General features: G+C 51.0%; 1 protein-coding gene across 2 annotated transcripts in view; it reads left to right on the top strand.

The window, feature by feature from the left end:
- Window positions 1–19,621, top strand: part of CACNA1A (calcium voltage-gated channel subunit alpha1 A) — a 263,531-nt gene that overhangs the window by 217,975 nt on the left and 25,935 nt on the right. For both annotated transcript variants that reach the window (XM_037022578.2, XM_073220074.1), the window contains exons 27-33: window positions 5,165–5,264; window positions 6,962–7,122; window positions 8,561–8,698; window positions 10,001–10,202; window positions 11,289–11,453; window positions 13,523–13,633; window positions 17,493–17,576. In XM_037022578.2, coding sequence (XP_036878473.2) covers window positions 5,165–5,264; window positions 6,962–7,122; window positions 8,561–8,698; window positions 10,001–10,202; window positions 11,289–11,453; window positions 13,523–13,633; window positions 17,493–17,576 — 961 coding nt within the window. The remainder of the gene's footprint in view (window positions 1–5,164; window positions 5,265–6,961; window positions 7,123–8,560; window positions 8,699–10,000; window positions 10,203–11,288; window positions 11,454–13,522; window positions 13,634–17,492; window positions 17,577–19,621) is intronic.

Below are 19,621 nucleotides of genomic sequence, written 5' to 3'. Positions count from 1 at the left end.
AAGCCACTCCTGCATGCCCGGGGCCAATCTTCCAGAAAGCCAGAGAAGGAGCCCTGAAGCTTCTACTTTTCTCCCCAGAAGAGTCTCAGAATCCTCCCCCTGGGCTGCAGGTTTCTGGCCACTTTTGCCTGAGATGTTCTCACCATACAAGGACTTTGCTTATCATGTTTCCTTGTTACCAGATGGATGCCACATTGGCAGGAGTAGGGGATGCTCTGAGGTTCTCAATCCGAATACCCAACCCCAGAGTCCTTAGCAGAAGGGCTTTATGGTCTCTTAACCTACTTTATCTATCCTGTGTGCCATGTCCTCCTAGACAAGGCTGAGAACTCCAACTGGTGTTAGATTAACCGTAGTGTTTTAGAAAAAGGTTCCCGCCAGTCTGTCTGGTTTCTCTCTAATGTGAAAATCCCTCGGTCTCTCTCTGTGACTCACTTTTCCCATAAAATAGAAAATCTTGCCTTGATAACACGAATAGTAATAACAGCTGCCACTTAATGAATCTTCTCAACAACCGCCTGTGGGAAACTGAGGCCCAGAGGAACTGGGGAGGGAAGCACGTCCAGCAGGATCGGTGAAGTTCGCTTCAGCCATCAGACTCAGGGTTGCAGCCCGTCTCCCAGCCCTGCACTTGGAGGCTTTTGTAAGTCAGCAGAATGAGATTTGGCAGTGCAGCCATCCTGTGGGTTCTTTGAGGTCCCGGCCGAGCCTGCAAGTCCCGGGAAAGGGGGCATAAGGGTGTTGCCTTTCTTGTCGAGAGGAATCTTGCTGTTCCAGCCTTAGTGGCTGGAGGCAAGGATTCTGCCACAGTGCTGTGATCATGGCCCCATGCCAGATGTGGGAAAACTATCCCTGTGGTCCTCCAAGGGATGTGCTGAAGCTCTCCTGAGGGTTTTCACCCCTCCTGCACCACACCCAAGTATCTGTGTGTGTGTCCTGCTCCATTCACTGACCGTGTGCCACGTCCATGCAGCCATCACTAACACACCATTTCATGAGCCATCGCACATGATATCACGCTCTGTGCCCATGCATTGGGGTGGCCAACTGACATTTGTCAGCAGCTGGTATATCATGATCCTGTGCTCCCTGCCAAGAGTCCATCTGGTGCTGCCACTCCTCCCTCAAGGCAGGCTGGCGCAGCTGGCAGGGCACCTTGATCAAGCTGCTCCTGCATGCCCAGGAGCCAAACTACCAGGAAGCCAAAGAATGAGCCATCAGGCTACCACTTTCTTTTTTATCCCCATCCCCAAAACAGCTCCCGCCCCAGAAGGCATTATTTTCCTTGCGTGTGATGACATGGAAGGATTTGAGCACAAGTTACACGAACCTGGGTTTGAGTCTCAGTCTGCCACTCCCTGGCTGTTTGACCTCGGGCAGGTGCCTCTCCCTCTCTGGGCCCCAGCTTCCTCATCTGGAAAATGGGCATAAGGGTGCTACCTTCCTGCAGGCAGGCACAGTGATATTCACTGTGTAACTCACGTGTTACACCTGAAGTCAGCAAGTGGGGCAGAAATCACTCTCATTGAAAGTTCCCTCAACAACCAACAAGGGAGAGTGTACACAATTCTGTGTACACAGTAACTTCTAGATACATTGGACTTTGAGAGCCACTAAGCTAAAGTAAAAAGGGAGCAGGAGGAAAAATCCAAGGGGAATATTTGCAGGCATTTAACTGTTCTGTAAAATCCTAACTTTTAAAGGGTGGTGGGTAGAAAATTCTGTAGAGCGTCTGCTTGGGGGTGCAGGACTTCCACCATTCTGATGAGAGTCAGCTTCCTCTTACCTTGATCTCCAGTCATGGTTGGAGAGTCATCACGAGCCCAAGCCTGGTTCCAAAGGTGGACTTGGCCAGATGCTAGAGCTTTCTCCAGGCTCGTAATTTCTCAGAGGGCTCTTGAGAGTTGCTCTCTAATTTCAGCCCAAGTTGGCACTCCGCTGCCTCCCTCTCCTGCAGCACGGAAGGGACAGAGCCGAGTCACAGCTATTGTGCGCAGTCAGCATCCCTGAGGTCTGCTTTATAGATGAGGATGATGATCAGGGGCAGAGCTGGGGCTCACACCCAGGTGCCCCAGCTCCCAAACTGGGAACCTTCCAGACATTCTGAAGCCTTCCAGCCCCAGAACCTCTGGAGAAAAGGAGTTTCTCCAGCTCTTGGCAGGGACCGTCAGTGGCCAGTTCGCCCTTGGTAACTGATGACTTTCTGGCTGTCCTGGCTTTCTGGGTGCTGTAGGGCAGTGCAGGGCCTGCCGCGGGCAGGGGGCTGAGCAGGGGCTTCCGGATGGAAGGATGGACGTCAGCCGAGCCTGAGGTTGCCCTTCCTGGTGCCCAGGCAGGCTGGGGGATGCTCAGATGCGTGTGCGTGTATGTGTGTGTTCTGTGTTCTCTCCTCTGAGGCCGCTTACGATCTGTCTCTCCCTCCGACGCCACCTCACCAGGAGCAGTACACGGTAAAGTCTCTCTCTCTCTCCCTCTCCCTCTCCCTCTCTCTCTCTTTCTCTCGTTTTGTCTATCGTTCTCTGTGCTCTGGTGCCGTGTTGGCTATGGACCTGTTTCCATGGCCTTCTGTCCTTGCTGCTGTCCTGTTGCTTGTACTGACCATAGCCCACCTCAGCCTGCTCCCCAGGGAGGAGGAGCCCCAAGGGGTCTTGGCTACTGCCTTCCACCTTAGCACCCCCATTAGCCCCGTTCTTGACAGAGAACAGAAAAGGCATGGGGGGCAGGGTACTTCCCCAGGGTCTGATTCCAGGAAGTCAGACAAGTGGGTTAGAATGGTTATCAGAAGAATGAGTGTCCAGCCTCCCAGATGAGAGAGTGCGCCTTCCAAACAACCAGAACTTGGGCTCTAAAAGGAGAAGATAACTCCTGAGGAACAGCTACACTTTCAGCAAAGTGATTCCAAAACCTGGTGGTTTTCTATGATGGCACCTTGATCAAGCTATTCCTGCATGCCGTGAACCAAATTGCCAGGAGCTCTCTCCTTGGTGCCTCCATCAACAGAGTTGTTTCTTAGCCTCACCAGAGGGCAAACTGCCTCCTAGGAGAGAGCTCCGCAGTGGCCATGGAGTCGTTTGTCAGGTGAATGGATGTGCCCTGGGAGGCATGCTCCCAAACGTCAGCCGTTCAGCACATCAAAATTTTAGCCACTCCACAGACAACCTAGACATCCTCTGACCTTGACGTTTTCCTGCCAATACCTGGTCTAAACGTCATTTTAGTTATGCTAGGAAACTTTATATCATCCCCCTACAGGCAGAATTGCTAACCTCAGATAAAACCACATTGCAAAAGTAAATCCAACAGGAAATATTGCATTTCAAGTTGTGGCATTCATGCTGGCTTCTTTGTTAAAAAGGGACATTGGTGGGTGTTAGGGAGGTATGGAAGACCTACTAGCACCTACCAGAGACATCTTCTCTGTCCAAGGCAGGAGGCCTGAAAGATATTTGAAGAGACAGCTCTTTGTGTGATCCAGTTATTTCATTGTACCCCTCTTCTGCCTAAAATTATCTCACTCTCTTGACATGTGTCTCATACTTTGGGGGCACAGCTTTGAGATAACAATGATGGCTTGGTTTTAAAATAAAAAAGGGAGAGAAACATGTTCAGTCAGACTGTTCAATCCTGGAGCATAGCTGTGTCTGGCAGGATAAAGTCCTGTTTGTCTCTTTATTCCCTGAAGAATGAGAGGAGGGAGCCTTGAAACAGCAAATGGCGTGAAGAGCGGTGTTTTTGCACCCAAATGCCCAGCCCCAGCATGATGGGGGCCTCTGGGGCAGCTTTATCCGTACCAATGAGGTAAATGTAGGGAGATGTTTGCTAGTAGACCATCAAAGAACTCTGCTCTTGATCCACTCACATGTGACCTGAGATCACATGCCAGGCGCGTGCTGGGGGCTGAGATAAGAACCAAGGTAAAAGGGGAAATGAGCACATAGAAGAAAGAAATCACAGTTTAAGCCTTTGAGGTGTTTTCTGTCAAAAGCTGGAAGTTAAAGACAGAAACAAAGATGATTCTGGCAGAACACAGAGGCAGTCGGGAGGTGCTGGCTAAAGTGGCATTTAACTTGGCTTTGAGAACCACGTGGTCCCCTGAATGGTGAAGTGGAGGAAGGGCATTCCTAGCAGCGGGAACAGTATGTACTAAAGCAGACAAAGATAAGAGTGTGACCAAGGTTGGGGGTTTGTAGCAATCGATGGGAATACAAAGGTAAGGTAAGTTGGGTTGGATTTCAAAGGGCCTTAAATGCCATGCTACACATTTACTCCTAGGAATTCAAACACTCCAGGAGGATTCTGAGCAGGAGAGTGACATGGCCATTGGTTTTGTCCTCTGTGTGCCGAAAAAGGAAGAGAGAGACAGGGAGTTGGGGGGGAATTGGGAAATGGGTAGGGTAACCCTCTGGGGGTGGCAGTGGAGGGCAGGGAGTTGAACATGACTCAGACTTCTGGCTTGGGCAGCTGGGTGGGTGGCAAGTTCCTCTGACCACAGCCTGTGATGGCTCCGCCCAGGGCTTCCCTCTTGGGGGCCTGGGTCACGGCCAGCTAAGGGTGTCGCGGCATCCCCAGCATCTCCCTAGCTGCAGTTCAGGTCCAGTAGACCCTGGACTGAACTTCTCTGCAGCTCTCTGAAAAAGATGGGCTAAGAGATGCTGAAAGAATGAAGCAGAAACCTCGGCAGTGGTTCAACACCAGCACCTGAACATCCGGGTTCTTTCCTTTCCCGGCAACTCGGGAATCTTGGGGGACGAGGGGTCTTTGTTTAGGGGCCACTTAAAGCATTTTCTGACTCCTTGGAAGGGGGAAAAGAAGTCCCAGTTTGTAAGAGCCCAGCAAGCCCACCTCTTATCAGAGCGCACGGTGGGCAGCCAGTGTCCTTGTGCTGGTCTGAGGGTTAGTTACCCCGAGCAGCTACTCACACCCAGCCAGGTGGTAAAGGCACTCAACAGACCCTGAGGCCAGAACCATCCACTCACTAGCTCTTGAGCCCAAACACTGCAAAGGAAGTGACAATTCTTCCCCAGCAAAGGTAGGACTGTGCCAGGCTCACCCCAGACCCCTAGGCCGTGGAGGGTGGGGCCACATGGAGTTATGCACCACCCACCACCCAGCATGACCTCTGCTCCCTCTCTTCCCTTCTCCCCACCCTGACATCCTTCCACAGTGGCAATAGCAAAGGAAAGGACATCAACACGATTAAATCCCTCCGAGTCCTCCGGGTGCTACGACCTCTTAAAACCATCAAGCGGTTGCCAAAGCTCAAGGTGAGATTGGAATATGCGGGAGGCCTTTGGGGTTGCTGTGCACAGTTGAGCAGGTTGCACACTGCTCAAGGACACTACATTGAAAGGAATGCTGATAACATCACAGCTGTTGTCTGTGGGTATATTTATTATTACAACTTTCCAGCAGGTGGCAGTAAAGTGAGTCGATCTAACAAAATCTGTATATTGTGGCAATTTTCCACTAGATGAAATATCTTGAGGGGGTTGCAGGGGTCTCTTTTCCTAATTCACATGAAGGCATTATATGGATAAAACAGGGCATAATGCTCATCTGGGAAGCAGGAAACTAGGTTTCTGGTCCCACATAAACTTTGGCTTTTTACCTACCTGTTCTAGAAATGGCATGAACCAGCATTTCCCAAAAGCTTGTCATTAAGACAAAAAAGAAAGAAAAGAGATGAAGCCTAGGCATTCAGACACTCCTTTTCCCACTTATGCTCCACCTGAGGGCCACTTGTATTACATCTTAATGATTTTAATTAAAACACTTTTATTTTTTACTTAAGCGAATTCATTTTAAAGGGATATGCTAAGTCAGGTTCAGCAAGTTGGAAAACCAAAACCCACCGCTAACAGAACATAAAAAGTATCTATTTTTTAAAATTATGTACTATTAAAGTCGAATGAAATGCGATGGCCTGAAAAAGGCTTTGAGCATGGGTGCTGTTCTTTCTTGGTTGGAAAGGAAAAGTATCGACGTTAGGTGGTGATATCGTGCCAGCTAAGCGAGACTTCCTCCTTTGCAAAAAAGCATCGAAGGAGAGTGGAGAGGGAATGACTTTGTTACCATGCAATTCAGCGTTACTTCATAGGACCTAAGGGCTCCGCTAAGGAGCTCCTACAGGACCTAATAAAGTATGTCTGATATCACCAGGGGTGCGCCCCTGCCCAGGATTTGGAGGATGGTGTTAGGAATGCCCATTTTTTGTTGATGAATGTTAAAAGAGGAAATGTGTGAAAGCCAGCTTTGCCTTGAAACACCTGGAATTCCAGAAGTCTTTGTTTCAGTGGCTCTTCCCCAGTTTCTGGATCACAGCCCCTTTTAAAAGCCCCATGAATGTTCTGCGTTCTCTCCCCAGGGGCAAACTGGCAAAGCTAGCCTGTGATTCCAGGAACTTTGACAATCCTTGATGCCCACTGGTGGTTAGGACCCACTGGGATTGGAAGCAGAACAGGGTGGGAGACATTGCAGGCTGGGACCCCTGCCTTCTCTGGGCAGTGACGGATTCCATCTCCCCCGGGGCAGATTCTCCTGGGCACAATTTCACCTCTCAAGTCCAGAGCACTCCCGACTGCTCGGTGGGCACAAGGGAAGCGCCCCCGACTCCGGATGATGAGGGACAGGAAGGGCGTGTGGCAGGGACACATAATTAACAGGAAGTGGCCTTTCCACTGAGGACCTTTCCTCTTGCTCCAAAGAGCTGTGCGCTTGCAGAGGCTCACAGAAGTGGCGCCATTTCCTCGGGTTTGAAACAAGGGGCTTTGAATGCATAGAAATTGAGGATTCAGCCCAACCCCAACACTTCCTTCTCAAAATCACATGACCTTCATGATTTGGCTCTTGTCCTTGTCTGTAAAATGGGAATAAAAACAATATTTTGGTATCACGGGCTACCGGAGGCAGAGGCTGGCTGGGCCCCCGGGCCCTCACGCCCTCTCTCATCTCCACCCCCCAGGCTGTGTTTGACTGTGTCGTAAACTCGCTCAAAAACGTCTTCAACATCCTAATTGTCTACATGCTCTTCATGTTCATCTTTGCTGTGGTGGCCGTGCAGCTTTTCAAGGGCAAGTTCTTCCACTGTACGGATGAGTCCAAGGAGTTTGAGAAAGACTGTCGGTGGGTCTCCACTCCCCTATGCGTCCCTGTTGAGCTGGGCACGGGGAGGAGAGGGGTGGCCAGAAGCACCGACCTCTCGGGTTTGGCCACTGGGGTGTGCATTGGAAGAGACCCGTTTGCACCCAACTTGGATATGCAGTCAAAAGGAAAATGGTGTTGGAATTTGAGTCGCTGCCCATTGCTTCAGGATGAACCGTGAGCTGTTGCTTAATTTTCAGTTTCCAGCCTTGTCAAGTGAGGGCTGTCGATACACATCACATTCCCTTCCTCGAAAGCTCCATGGGCAGATGTGCTCCAAAATCCAGAATATTTTTGAGGTTTTTTTTTTTAGGAAGATTGTGTAGTGCATATACCACATAGGACATAACACCCTCAGCAGGGTCTGCAGCTATCCTGCAATCAAACACAGTATTTCTGCAGGGAAACAGGTAATCCTTTGCCTTAAAAGCGATAAATAACAAGTATAAAGAATCTCACATCCCCTTGGGTCTGGTTTCGTTATCAAACGACTTATATCAGAGATGGACAAACTTTGTCAAGGGCCAGAGAGTACATATTTTTGGCTTTATGGGCCGTACAGTCTGTTACAGCCATCATAACCGGAAAGCAACCAGGCCGTAGATAAACAAATGGGCTGTGTTCCTATGAAACTTTATTTCTGGAAACTCAGATTTGACCTTCATATAACTTTTACTTGTCATGAATTTGCTTTGATCTGTTTCCAACCATTTAAAAAAAATTTTTGTTATGTGCTTAGTTTGTGGACCAATCCACATTTGGTCTGTGGGCTGTAACATGAGTTAGGAGAAAATGTCTGGTTTTCAGAACTTTCTGGACTTGAGAGTTGCAGATAAGGGATTGTGGACCTGAAGAGTCCTATCTTTGGGTTATCCTCGAAGGGAAAGTGCTGAGCCTTTGACTAACTAAGTGCTCAGTAAATAGTACTGTTGTTAGTAGTAGAAGACGTTACTCTGCTATGAATGGCAGCCTGCTATTTTGGTGGCTCTTTCCTGAAATTGGAAGTGTCCTAGATACGTGGCTGAATGCCTGAGGCTAAGCTTTGGTTCCTGCCCTGAAAAGGAAGAGAAGCCAACCCCTTGGCCTGTGGAACCCAGAAATGCACCTGCCTCTGTCCCTGCTCTCAGCCCCAGAAGCCGGAGGCTCCCACCCTCAGGGGTAGAAATTCTCAGGTCTGAGGAGGGTGCTAGATTCCGAGTCGGCTCTCCCATTGACGCAGGGCCATGGCCTCAGTCGTGGATGTGTCTCCACAGGACACACGCACACTCCAGGGAGATGCAGGGCGTCACCGCTTCATGGGCCGAGGGAGGCAGCACGGGCTGGTGGGCCCCTCTTCTTCCTCCTCCGGTCTCTGGTTGCCAAAGGAGAGTGCCCGAAGTCCCCCTCCTCCACTGACTAACGGTCCCCGTTCCCTGTACAGCGGCAAGTACCTCCTCTACGAGAAGAATGAGGTCAAGGCCCGGGACCGCGAGTGGAAGAAGTATGAGTTCCACTATGACAATGTGCTGTGGGCCCTGCTGACTCTCTTCACCGTGTCCACGGGGGAAGGCTGGCCACAGTAAGTGGCCTGGCCATAAGGCCCCATGGGGGGCTCTCAGGGGCCCCTGGGGAGCAGGATAGGAAAGGCCTGGGAGAAGAGAGGTTCATGCCTGGTGTCCAGAGGTAGGGGCCCTGCTGGAGCCACAGGGAGCTGTCTCAAGAACAGCAGCCTCCATGTATGGTTGGGGTTGTAGGGGACAGAAATCCAGCCCACATTCAGTTTACCCAACTCTGACTGTACAGGGCTGCATCCTTCCAGAACAGGTACTGTTTCTAATTTTAGAAAGGCTCTGTGCACACAGGCCATCTATCAGAACACCACTGGAATATATTTAATGATTTTGCTCAAAGACACTTTATGGCCACCTGCCAAAAAGGTGTCATGAATAGTAAACCTATCATCTCTACAGTGTGAATGGCACCCCTTAGACACAGAACCATTGAGCAGTGCACAACCTGTGTAACTATTCAGAGCAGCCATGCACATACACACTCCCATGTGCCTCCCCATTGCATCTCCTCAGCTCCTACCACCACCTTCCACACACACACACACGTACACGTGCCCAGGCAGCCACATCCACATCCTCTTAACCCTTCCTGTGCTGATAAATGCAAGTCTTGAAGGCAGGGGTGTGAATGTGGCATTTTCCTAGTCTGTCTGACCACAGGACCATTGGCTCCCAAATAGGGTCAGGCCCAGGGTAAAAGGGGTGAGGCTGAATCATGTAAGTCCAGGGGCAGACCCTGTCTTTATTTCAGATTTTGATATTTTGTTCATCCTGGGCTTTTGGCATTAATTTTGATTTTTTAAATGTGGCAGTAAAATACTATTTACGGTGATGACCAAGGGGTTTGGCACCCCCTTAATCTGTGCTCTAGGCAAGCACCTCCCCCTCCTCCGCCTAGTCCTGGTCCTCCCAGCATCTCAGAAATGCAGGTTGATTCCAGCATGTGCCCCTCCCTGTCTCAGGAAACACACCAACCTTCATGTGCCTCTGTACTCACCCACTCACACACTCAGTACGTACACTCCTGGGGCTAATGGTAGTCCATAGGACACCTTTTTGCAAATTTTTTAAAGATACTCCTTCTTCAACAGACTTTTCTTCCAAGAATCTGTCAGAAAACCGTTGGAATATAATCAGTGATTTTTGCTCATGTCAACACCCCCCATAAACAGAGGAGGTGGAAAGCTTCAGAAAGTAACGAGTCAGAAAACAGTGACTACTTCCACTTCTTTTCTGTCTCCTCTTAATGTTTCCCTCCATTCCCGTTCCCCTGTCCCTGTTTGCCCATCTCCCTGCCCCCGTCCTCACAGGGTCCTCAAGCACTCCGTGGATGCCACCTTTGAGAACCAGGGTCCCAGCCCTGGGTACCGCATGGAGATGTCCATCTTCTATGTTGTCTACTTCGTGGTGTTCCCCTTCTTCTTCGTCAATATCTTTGTGGCCTTGATCATCATCACCTTCCAGGAGCAGGGGGACAAGATGATGGAGGAATACAGCCTGGAGAAAAATGAGGTGCCACTTGCTGGTTGCATGCCTCATTCAAAAACTGACACTCCCACCACCACACACACATAAATCTGCACACCCAGAGCCAGCTTCTGGGGAGAGAGCATCTGCATTCTCTGGGCAGAATCCAGTCTGCAGGGCAGCCCTTCATGGGTTTCTAGAGGAAAACACACTAGGTAGAAAGTGTATCAGTCTGTTGGGACTAGGTTAATGTGTAGTAACAAGCAGCCCCAGCATCTCAGGGCCAGATCTCCACAAAGGGGTTGATTTCTTGCCCACTCTGCATGTCCATGTGGCTCTGCTCCACATGATCTTTTTTATGTTTCTCTTCAGAGATACTTCAGATCAATAAAAAATGGCAAACCGTGGTCCAACTTTTGTGGACACACACCACTTCTGCTCACATTTCTTTAGCCTGAGCAAGTCGCAGGGCTGATGTCAGTGGGGTGGGGAAGTATAATCTCCCCTAGGGAGAGGTGATGAATCTTTATGAATGAAAACCCAGTCCATTAGGGAGTATAATGTGACACTTTTCCCTTCTAGAATATTCTAAGCCAGGTGAAGGACCTAAAATGCATTCTTCTTCCACACTGTTGGCACCTAAGACTAAATAACCATTATCCATTCCCCCTCTCCCTCTCTCAAGGAGGAGAAAGAGAAGCAAAGTATTCAGTAGAAATTTACAAAAAGGTCAGACTTCAAAGTCAGACTTTGGTTTAAATTCAGCTTTGGCCCATTTGTCAGCTGTGCCACCTAGGGCAGGTGGCTTAACCTCTCTGAGCCTTTATTTTCTTCATCTGCCAAGTGGAGCTCTTGAGAGTACCCACAGCCCTTGCTTTGCTAAGGGAATTCAACGAGGTAACGGGGGAAATGTCAGCGCCACTTTCAGCAGATGGTAATTCCTCACGGTGCCGTGGCTGTTGGGAGAAGGTGATCAGTTTATGGGGAGTTCGGGAATCCTCGCTGGGGGTAAGGGAGGCAGCAGTCCAAGCAGGTGCGCCAGGGAGCCGTGCTGATGGGGGCAGATGGAGGGCGCTCTGGCTGCGGCTGCCTCCGGCCCATGGCCCTCACGCCACCGCCTGTCCCCCACAGAGGGCCTGCATCGACTTCGCCATCAGCGCCAAACCGCTGACCCGGCACATGCCCCAGAACAAGCAGAGCTTCCAGTACCGCATGTGGCAGTTCGTGGTGTCCCCGCCCTTCGAGTACACCATCATGGCTATGATCGCCCTCAACACCGTCGTGCTCATGATGAAGGTGAGCCTCCATGCCGCTGCCCCCACACACACACTCCTGCCCCCACACACCCCCTCCTCTAGCAAGACAGACCGTCCGCCGCAATTCCCCAGACCACGCTGTGTCAACGCCAAGCCTTTCCCTCTGCCTGACGCACAGTTCCCACCACTCTGGAAGGCCAGCTCCTTTGAGCTGCACCTGCAGAGCGCTTCCTCCAGGAAGCCCTCCCTGACCTCCCAAGACTGCACGAGGCACCCCTCTTACAAGCATCCTGTTATCTCACATGTTAAAATATCTGTTTTGGGGTAACTCCCCCATAGCCTGTGCGCTCCAGGGGGCCAGACAAGTCCTGGTCCCGCCTGGGTTGCTGGCGTTCAGTGAGGGCCTGGCTCAGAGGGAACTAGGGGACCTCAATAAATGTTTGATGAATAAATGAGGAAGGGCAGGGAAGGACCTTGCAACCCTTGGGGCCACGGAGCCTTTATGGGGTCAAAAGTTATCTTTCACCCTGTGGTTTGGAGACCTAAAGGGGTTCCAGTCCCTCTCTGCTAGTTAACTCAGCATTTAACTTTGCACCAGTGACTGGTGATGGCCCAGGCTTCAGTCTCCCTGTCAGTGAAATGAGAAGCATCTTCCCCTCTCTGCCCCGCCCCCCGTGGAGATTCGGATTGAAGAAGAAAGTTCACACGGAGACATTGGCACATTTCTAGACGCTTCAAAAACGCTCAGTAAATTGAAGCTGCTCATTTTTGAATTGGCAACAAAAAAGCTTTACCTGTTTGCACCAGAAACTCTTCTCCATAAGCCTGACCTGTTATGTTTTCATTACTAGGATCAGGATCAGTGCCAAACAGAAGCGAGAGGAGCCGTGTAGCCCAGCGCTTCTCCAACTGCGGGGGGGCTCACGGATCACCAGGGGAGCTCGTTAAAATGCAAATTCTGGCTCAGCAAGTCGGGGTGGGCTTGGGATCTTGCATTTCCGCCAGCATCCCCTGTTGCCGCTGCTGTGGGAACCAGGAGCGCTCCCCGAGTATTCATCAAGGCAAAATTCACATAACAGGAAATCAACCATTTCAAAGTGTGCAGTCCAGAAGAATTTAGTACATTCACCAGGGTATGCAACCACCACCTCTGTCTACTTCCAGAACATTCCAGCGCCCCAAAAGGAGACCCCGTTCCCAGGGGCAGTCACTCCCCATTTACCCACTCTGGATGTTTCTGGTATTTCTTATTTTAACTGACAGACACAGCAATATTTTGCCCTTAAATTCTTCGGTATGCATTTCTAAAAAAATAAGAACATTTTCCTACATCTTCTTATGCTTGACAAGATGACTGCTGATTCTCTAAGATCCACAGTGAATCGTCTCCAAAATGACCTTTACAGCAAGTTGTGTTTTTGAGCCAAGTTCTGAATGGCTACATGTGGCTTCTGAGTTCTGTCCTTTAAATCTCTGTTCTCCCTGTATCTTTTTTTCCCCACACTGTTGGCTTTTTGAGGAAACCAGTTGAGTTACATGAAAACCGTTCTACTTCTGGGTGTATTCATTTCCTCTTGCGGTGTAACTTCTGTTTCCAACTGTAGTCAGGTCTGGAAGTTACAGACTCAAATCTGATGAAATAGTTTGAGCAAAAATATTTCAGGAGGAGTCAATAGCAGTTACTGTGGGGTGGTTATCAACTGGGAAGGGATGCCGGAAACTTTTTCAGAGTGCTGGAAATGTCTTAAATCTTGATCTGGGAGTGGTCTCATGGGAGTGTCCAGGTAGGAATAGAAAGACAAAAAATATATATATATATTACAGAAGGGATGCTGTAGACCTCTTCCCACATCCCACCGGGAGCCCGGACAGGCCAGCCGTCCTGGGATCTGGGATGCCCAGTCAGGACTCAAAAGAGTTTTTGTTTACATGGGAAAGATTAGCCCAGCCTGTGAAAAGCTTGTCTGGGACCCAAGTCAGCTCCACAGGACATCACCGGGGGAACCAAGCATCTGAGTCCCACCTTCCTGGGATGGGACAGCCCCGAAGCTGCCTCCCCAGTCCCTGCCCCGCCTGCTGACCCCGCCCCCTTCCTCCTTTCTACTCTAGTTCTACGGGGCCTCGGTTGCTTATGAAAACGCTCTGAGAGTATTCAATATTGTCTTCACCTCCCTCTTCTCTCTGGAATGTCTGCTGAAAGTCATGGCTTTTGGGATTCTGGTAAGTACAGCCTTGGGGCTAGGGCTGTGGGTTGGGGGAAGGTCCAGGGGTTACTGGGTGCTGAGTAAAGGTTTCCCCACCTGGCCCCAAGACCTCCAACCCCAGGGGTGCCTTGAGCATCCCTCCAAGACCCACCGACCCCACTTAGGCATTCTCGTGCTTGCCAAATAACACCAAGGAGACCCAACACTTTTTGACTCTTACTATGTGCCAAGCATGTAGTCATTCCTTGAAATGATCTGATGTGTGTAATTATCATCTATTCTGGAGGTAAGGAAACTGAGATCCATACAGGCCAAGTCCATGGCTTTCAAGCTATGCTAACCACAGTGCACAGTAAGAAGTGTATTTTACATTAGAGCCCAGCATGCAGACGTGCATACAGGCAACCAAAATGAAATCTCATCAAGTCAGTTTCTACCCTTACTGCTGCCCTGGACTCTGAAGGTGTTTATTCTACTCGATTCCATTTCCTTTTTTTTTTAATGCAGTTCATGACCCACTAGCTTACTTTATCTCCCACTAATGCAGGTGGTCTTAACCTAGGCCCACTGATCCCCAAAAGGATCAACGGATGTGGGGGTGAGGGGGTCCCTGAAATTAGATGTGAAGAAATTACATCTTTATTTTTCACCAGCCACCAACTGGACTTTTGCATTTCTTTCCATCTTGAAGGCAGTCAGCAAGCCTGTGCACCATTACCAATACGATCCATGTCACCAGTAGAAATGAGATATTTTTGTAGTGTATTACAGACTTACAGGTACTTCAAAATTTAGTTTTATTCATCCTTGCTTCAAAATGCTGGTAGCTATTAAATCTACAGCTAGAACACTTAAAATGTTAAGGAAGATGTACATTAACCATTAGATCTTTGTTACAAATATTTTGACAATCACATGTCAACATAACAAGTGCCCTTGCAATCCGGGGATTTTATTTTATGCATTTACAAAGCCTCCTCCAAGAGGTCTTCCCATGCGGCCCAGCAGGTTCACAGCACACACACCAAAAAAAAAAAGTGAAGAAAGCCTAAGCTAATGAATTGTGACTTGAGATGATTTCCATGAGGTCCCCAGTGAGTGGCCGAGCTAAGACTTGAAACAGGATGTCTTCCCTCTTGACCACTCGCTCTGCCTGCCTCTCTGAAGAGAATGACCTACAGCCCCAGGGCCTCAGCAGGGCACAGCCTGAGTTCACACCCTGGCTTCCTGAGATGCTAAAGAGTGTTGGCTTTGGCACCAGAGAAACTTTGATTCAGATCAGACGCTGCCTGGGTCCGCCTAACCTCTCTCCCCTCCACTGCAAGAAGGGCCATCTCTGCCCCTCCCTCCAGAGTTCCTGCAAACCGTGGTGCAGATAAGGTGTCTGAAGACTGAGGGTGAAGCCTGGCATGTAGTGAGTGCTCAGTAAATGCTAGGAAGGGTTATGATAGAGCTCATCACCCCACCTGCACTTCCAAATGAGTGGCTCCCACCCCTCCCACCCATTGGGAGCACTTGAGGGGATTTCGTAAAATTGAATGATCTCCAAACTCAAACACAGAGGTTCTAATTCCCTTGGCCAAGTGAAAGCCTTTGAATCTGTATTTTAAACGAAGAACCCCAGGGAAGTCCAAGGTATAGCTCAGGCTGCCAGGCCCTGCCTAGAGCACCGGCCAGGTGGAGGAGGCGCCCTGCAGCCAAAGGCACTGAGTTGGTCCTTGACACCATCCCAGCACTCTGATCCTGGGGATGCCACCAGGACAAGTCACAGAATGTATATTGGGAAGGACCCAGGCTCTGGCACACTCCCACCTGCTGCAGACCCTGCCTCAGCCCCTTTCTAGCTGTGTGCCCTCGTAAGGCATTTGGCTGCTTTGCTCCTGTTTCTACATCTCCAACATAGGGGTGCCACACACCTGGCCTCCCGGGACTGAAAGGAACGTGAGCCTGTGTTCAGGCAAGGACCCTGTCCAATGCAGCTGTGTACAATGATTGTGTTTCCAATTGAACTTCTGGTGGTGAAGTGATTCTTCTACCCCAGGAGCTAGGGTTCCATCTTTCCCACCCTGACAGTCTGCACAGATCCTCCTTCAGTTTTAGATGAATCCCCCAGTTCACCATGTGGAATATAGGTGACAGAGGGGAACTTTCTAGTCCAGGGACTTAAAGTCTGTGGCCAGACACCTAGGAAGCTGTCTTTGTTTGGGCTCTGCCAGAAGCAGAGCCTGAGAAAAGGATTGAGTGCAAGGGATTTATCTGGGAGGTGACCCCAGGAAGCACAATAAGGGTGAAGGGAAGAGAGACAGGGACTAGGTGGCGGCCAGTATTGGGTATGTTTTGTGGCCAATTCCCACTGTGGGCAACTGGGGCGCAGTTCCGCTGGGGACCTCCAGGAGGAGGCAGAGAGCACATACTTCAGAGTCATCCCTACCTGAATTGGGAGAGAACTGGGGTATTTATCTTCCAGTGCCCATCAATCATAGTCAAGGGCTGCTCCCAGGAGAGCTGTTAATTTCCCCAACAAATTTGCAACCAGAGAAGACACTGGGTAGAGTAATGAAAGTGTGTAGTCAAAATGTGAGGAGATATGGGCAAGGCCCGAGCAGCATCTGCTAAAATACCAAAAGTGCCGGTGGAACCCAAATTCCTTGTAGACAATCGTGAAACAACATCCATCTGTTGAACACCTACTGTATATCAAATCCCATGTCATCCAATTGCTGTTTCACCCCTATCTTCCAGAAGAGGGCTTGGAAGCCACGCAGCCCAGCTCTGAGGACATCTCACTCAGACATACTGAAAGGCTGGTCCTAGAAGCACAGCTCCAAAGCCAGGGTCCTTCTCTGTGAATCAGAGGGACTGCTGCAGAGTCAGACATTCAGGGGAAGAGTTGGCCATTCAGAATGGGGCCCAGACCCATCCTGGCCTCTGCTCTGTAAGGTTGCCGGGCAAGTCTGTCTTTGTCCTCACAGATCCTTGAAGGAGGGCTGTCTGTTTAAGCCACATCCTATCTTTAGATCCGCATGTGGATCGTGCTCTGTGGGTTCAAACTGTGCGCAGTATCTCTGTATTTTTAACAACGACGTGCTCTACCTGCGTGTCCGTGGTGAGTCAGCCCGCAGCCTGGGGGTATAACAGGATGATCAAGTGAAGCTGCCTTAACAAATGACCCCCACATCTCAGTAGCTTGCAAACCTCAATCAACAAAGGTTTTGTTGACTCAGCAGGGAGGCTCTTTGCCTGGCATGTGCCCAGACGGCCTTGCACCCCTGTTACTGTCCCCCTTCTCTAGATTAGGAAGTGGAGGCACAGAGAGGTTAAGTTACCGGCCCACAGCCACACAGCAGGATGGTAGCAGAGCATTGTTGTGAACTCACAGAGTCCGCTTTGTTAGGAAATGTGCTATGAACACAGTAGTGATTCTGTGGGGTCTTAGACACAGACTCTGACTCACTCAGGCCTGGGTTCAAATTCTGACTCTTCTGTACTGCTCACTTGAAGTGGGTGAGTCATGACCTCAGTCTCTGAGCTTCAGTCCCTCCCTTCAAGGGTCCCCGTGAGGATCCCAGCAATGTCATTTATAAAGCATCTGGGGTCTCAAGGAGCCCTTGGAAACGTCAGAGACACAGGCAGCCCTCTCTCCCCAGCAAAGCCGAAGCAGGACCTCGAGGCCTCCTCTGGTCCCAGGGAGCGGGACTCTGAGCAGGTGACACTAAGCAACCCACGCAGCAGCGCTTTGCTGTTGTAGTGGCCACAACTGTCACAAGCATGTGGGCAGATCGGCAGCTGTGCCCCTAACGTACCCTGGGGGTGGCTGTGCGTACCGGGCATGGAGCCCTGTGTTGGCATCTCTGTCTTGTGGGTCCCCGTTCTAGAACTATTTCCGCGATGCCTGGAACATCTTCGACTTTGTGACTGTTCTGGGCAGCATCACCGACATCCTCGTGACTGAGTTTGGGGTAAGTTTCCCGCCAGCTTCTCTTGGGGCAACTCCTGGCTGGGCAGCAGGGGTGTGTGTGGGGGGGTCACCCAGGAACAGCAGTCCCGACAGCCACAGCTGGCTCGGGCCAGCACTTGACTGTGACCGAAGAGGGAGAAGCAGGACCCTTGGGGGCAAGGACAGCCCCTCAGGAGGGCGCCTGGGGAGGTGGGGGTACCCAGAGCCAAGACCGTAGGGAGGGCCCGTGCTACAGTAGGCACGTCCCTGTGTCCTGGAAGTTGACTTAGGAAATGAATCGTGTGGGTGAGTGCATAGAGAGAATTGAGGCACCATAAAGTCCTCTAGGGTCCCAAGGCTCATCCCCAACCCCAAACCCCACAGAGTGTTGGGGGCCCAGAGACAACCAGCTTCAAGTCCATTGTGCTTGACCAGACCACATTCCAGGTCACAGGCCAAGGGAGCTGTGGCCTGTGGGCCAGCAAGGAACACCACTCCCAAGACAGGAGGGTCCCCAGAATGTCCTCCTTCCTCGATCCCCAGGCCCCGGAGGATCCTGATGTGGGGAGGGGTCTCTGGACCTCTGTGCCCTGGCCCCATGGGCCTCACTGTCATTCCCCCATGTCTGAAAGACTCAGTGCCAGAGCTCCTTCCTGTCCCAGACTCCCTCCTTGGCCACTGGCCAGTAAGCCCAGGCTGGGGGACCCTCAGGAGACAGTGGGTGGGCAGGAGACCATTGCAGGAAGAGCAGAAGGACAGCGTGTCGGTGCCGACAGCCAAGAACGGTATCAACCTCGTCATAATAGCAATAAAAATAATAATGGCTGACCCGGATGGCACCCCCGCTGCCTGGTAAGCACTGGGCCAAGCGTTTGGCATGGATTCGCTTGTTGTACAAGTCAGGGGCTCAGTACATAAATAAAAGAATTCCCTTGAGGGTTCAATGGAAAGGATCTGAAAGCAAAGACCACTCACGTGGAGGGGAGGGGAAGGGCCCCCCAAAACCTGGCAAGGATGGCCAAGCGCCCAGACACCATGGGGAGCTGTTACCTGCCCAGGAGCTGAAGTGGGGAGGGAACCTGAGCAGGAATGGGGAGGGGTCTCCCAGCAAGAAGCTGTAGACGTGGAGGGATGAGGGCCAGAGCAGGCATAGAGCACGTGGAGAAATACCCCAAGTTATCTCTTCTCCTGTCTGCACCTCCCACTCGCCAAGCCCAGCCAGAAGGGAGCAGGAAGGCAGATGGGGGCGTTCCCAGAGCAGGCGGAGATGAGCAGAGGGGAGACCTTGGGGTGGGGGGATATAGCGGAAGGAAGAGAGTTTGCCCCATTTCACAGATGAGGCACAAATGCTCAATGCTCGGGGGAGTGAGGGACCTGCCTGGGGTCACGCAGCCAGACCTGGTGACTCCTCAGAGCTCATTGGTGGCCCCTGGGGTAGCCACAGCCGAGACCCCAGCCAAAAGGGATCAGTTGGGCCAACTTTCCACTCTGGAAGGCTGGTGGGGATGGAGAGCTATACAGAAGAGGGGCTGATTCTCCCAAACACTTCACATCCAAGTGGAGTCCCTGCCACACCTCTTTGCCTTCAGCTCCAGTGAGCCAGAAATTCTCCGTGCCCGTCATCCCATCCCTGGAGAGGCTTTGCCCACCGGCTGTCCCCATTGGGGTGTCCCCACCTGGCCACTGTGCTCTGGCAGAGGGCCGGAGTCTGGACTTCATCTTCTATCCTAACTTTGTAAGAATCTGGAGATCTAAGTGGCTATTAAAATATCTTACCATCCAGCTGAGCACAAGACAGCTTTGAACCAATGTCCCTCTGGGTCATGAGCTTGGAAGGGGTGGCCCAGCATCTCAGTAGGGCAAGCGGAGGAAGTGGTTGAAATCTCCAGTCACCCATCTCCAGTAAGAGATCCACAGAGTTGGACTCCAGTGGCCTGTGCTCCTGGCTGGCATGGGGTGCATTTCAGGGACATCAGGACTGGTGCAGTAGCCAAACAGCCCTCCTGACAAGCTGTTTGACCTCAGGCAACTTGCATCACCTCTTCTCATTGTGTATAGAATGGGGAT

Source organism: Manis javanica, chromosome 13 (genome assembly GCF_040802235.1).
Source record: "Manis javanica isolate MJ-LG chromosome 13, MJ_LKY, whole genome shotgun sequence".
Classification (NCBI taxonomy): Eukaryota; Metazoa; Chordata; class Mammalia; order Pholidota; family Manidae; genus Manis; species Manis javanica.
Note: the sequence above shows the minus strand (reverse complement) of the source record. Positions and strands in the feature narration are given on the sequence as shown.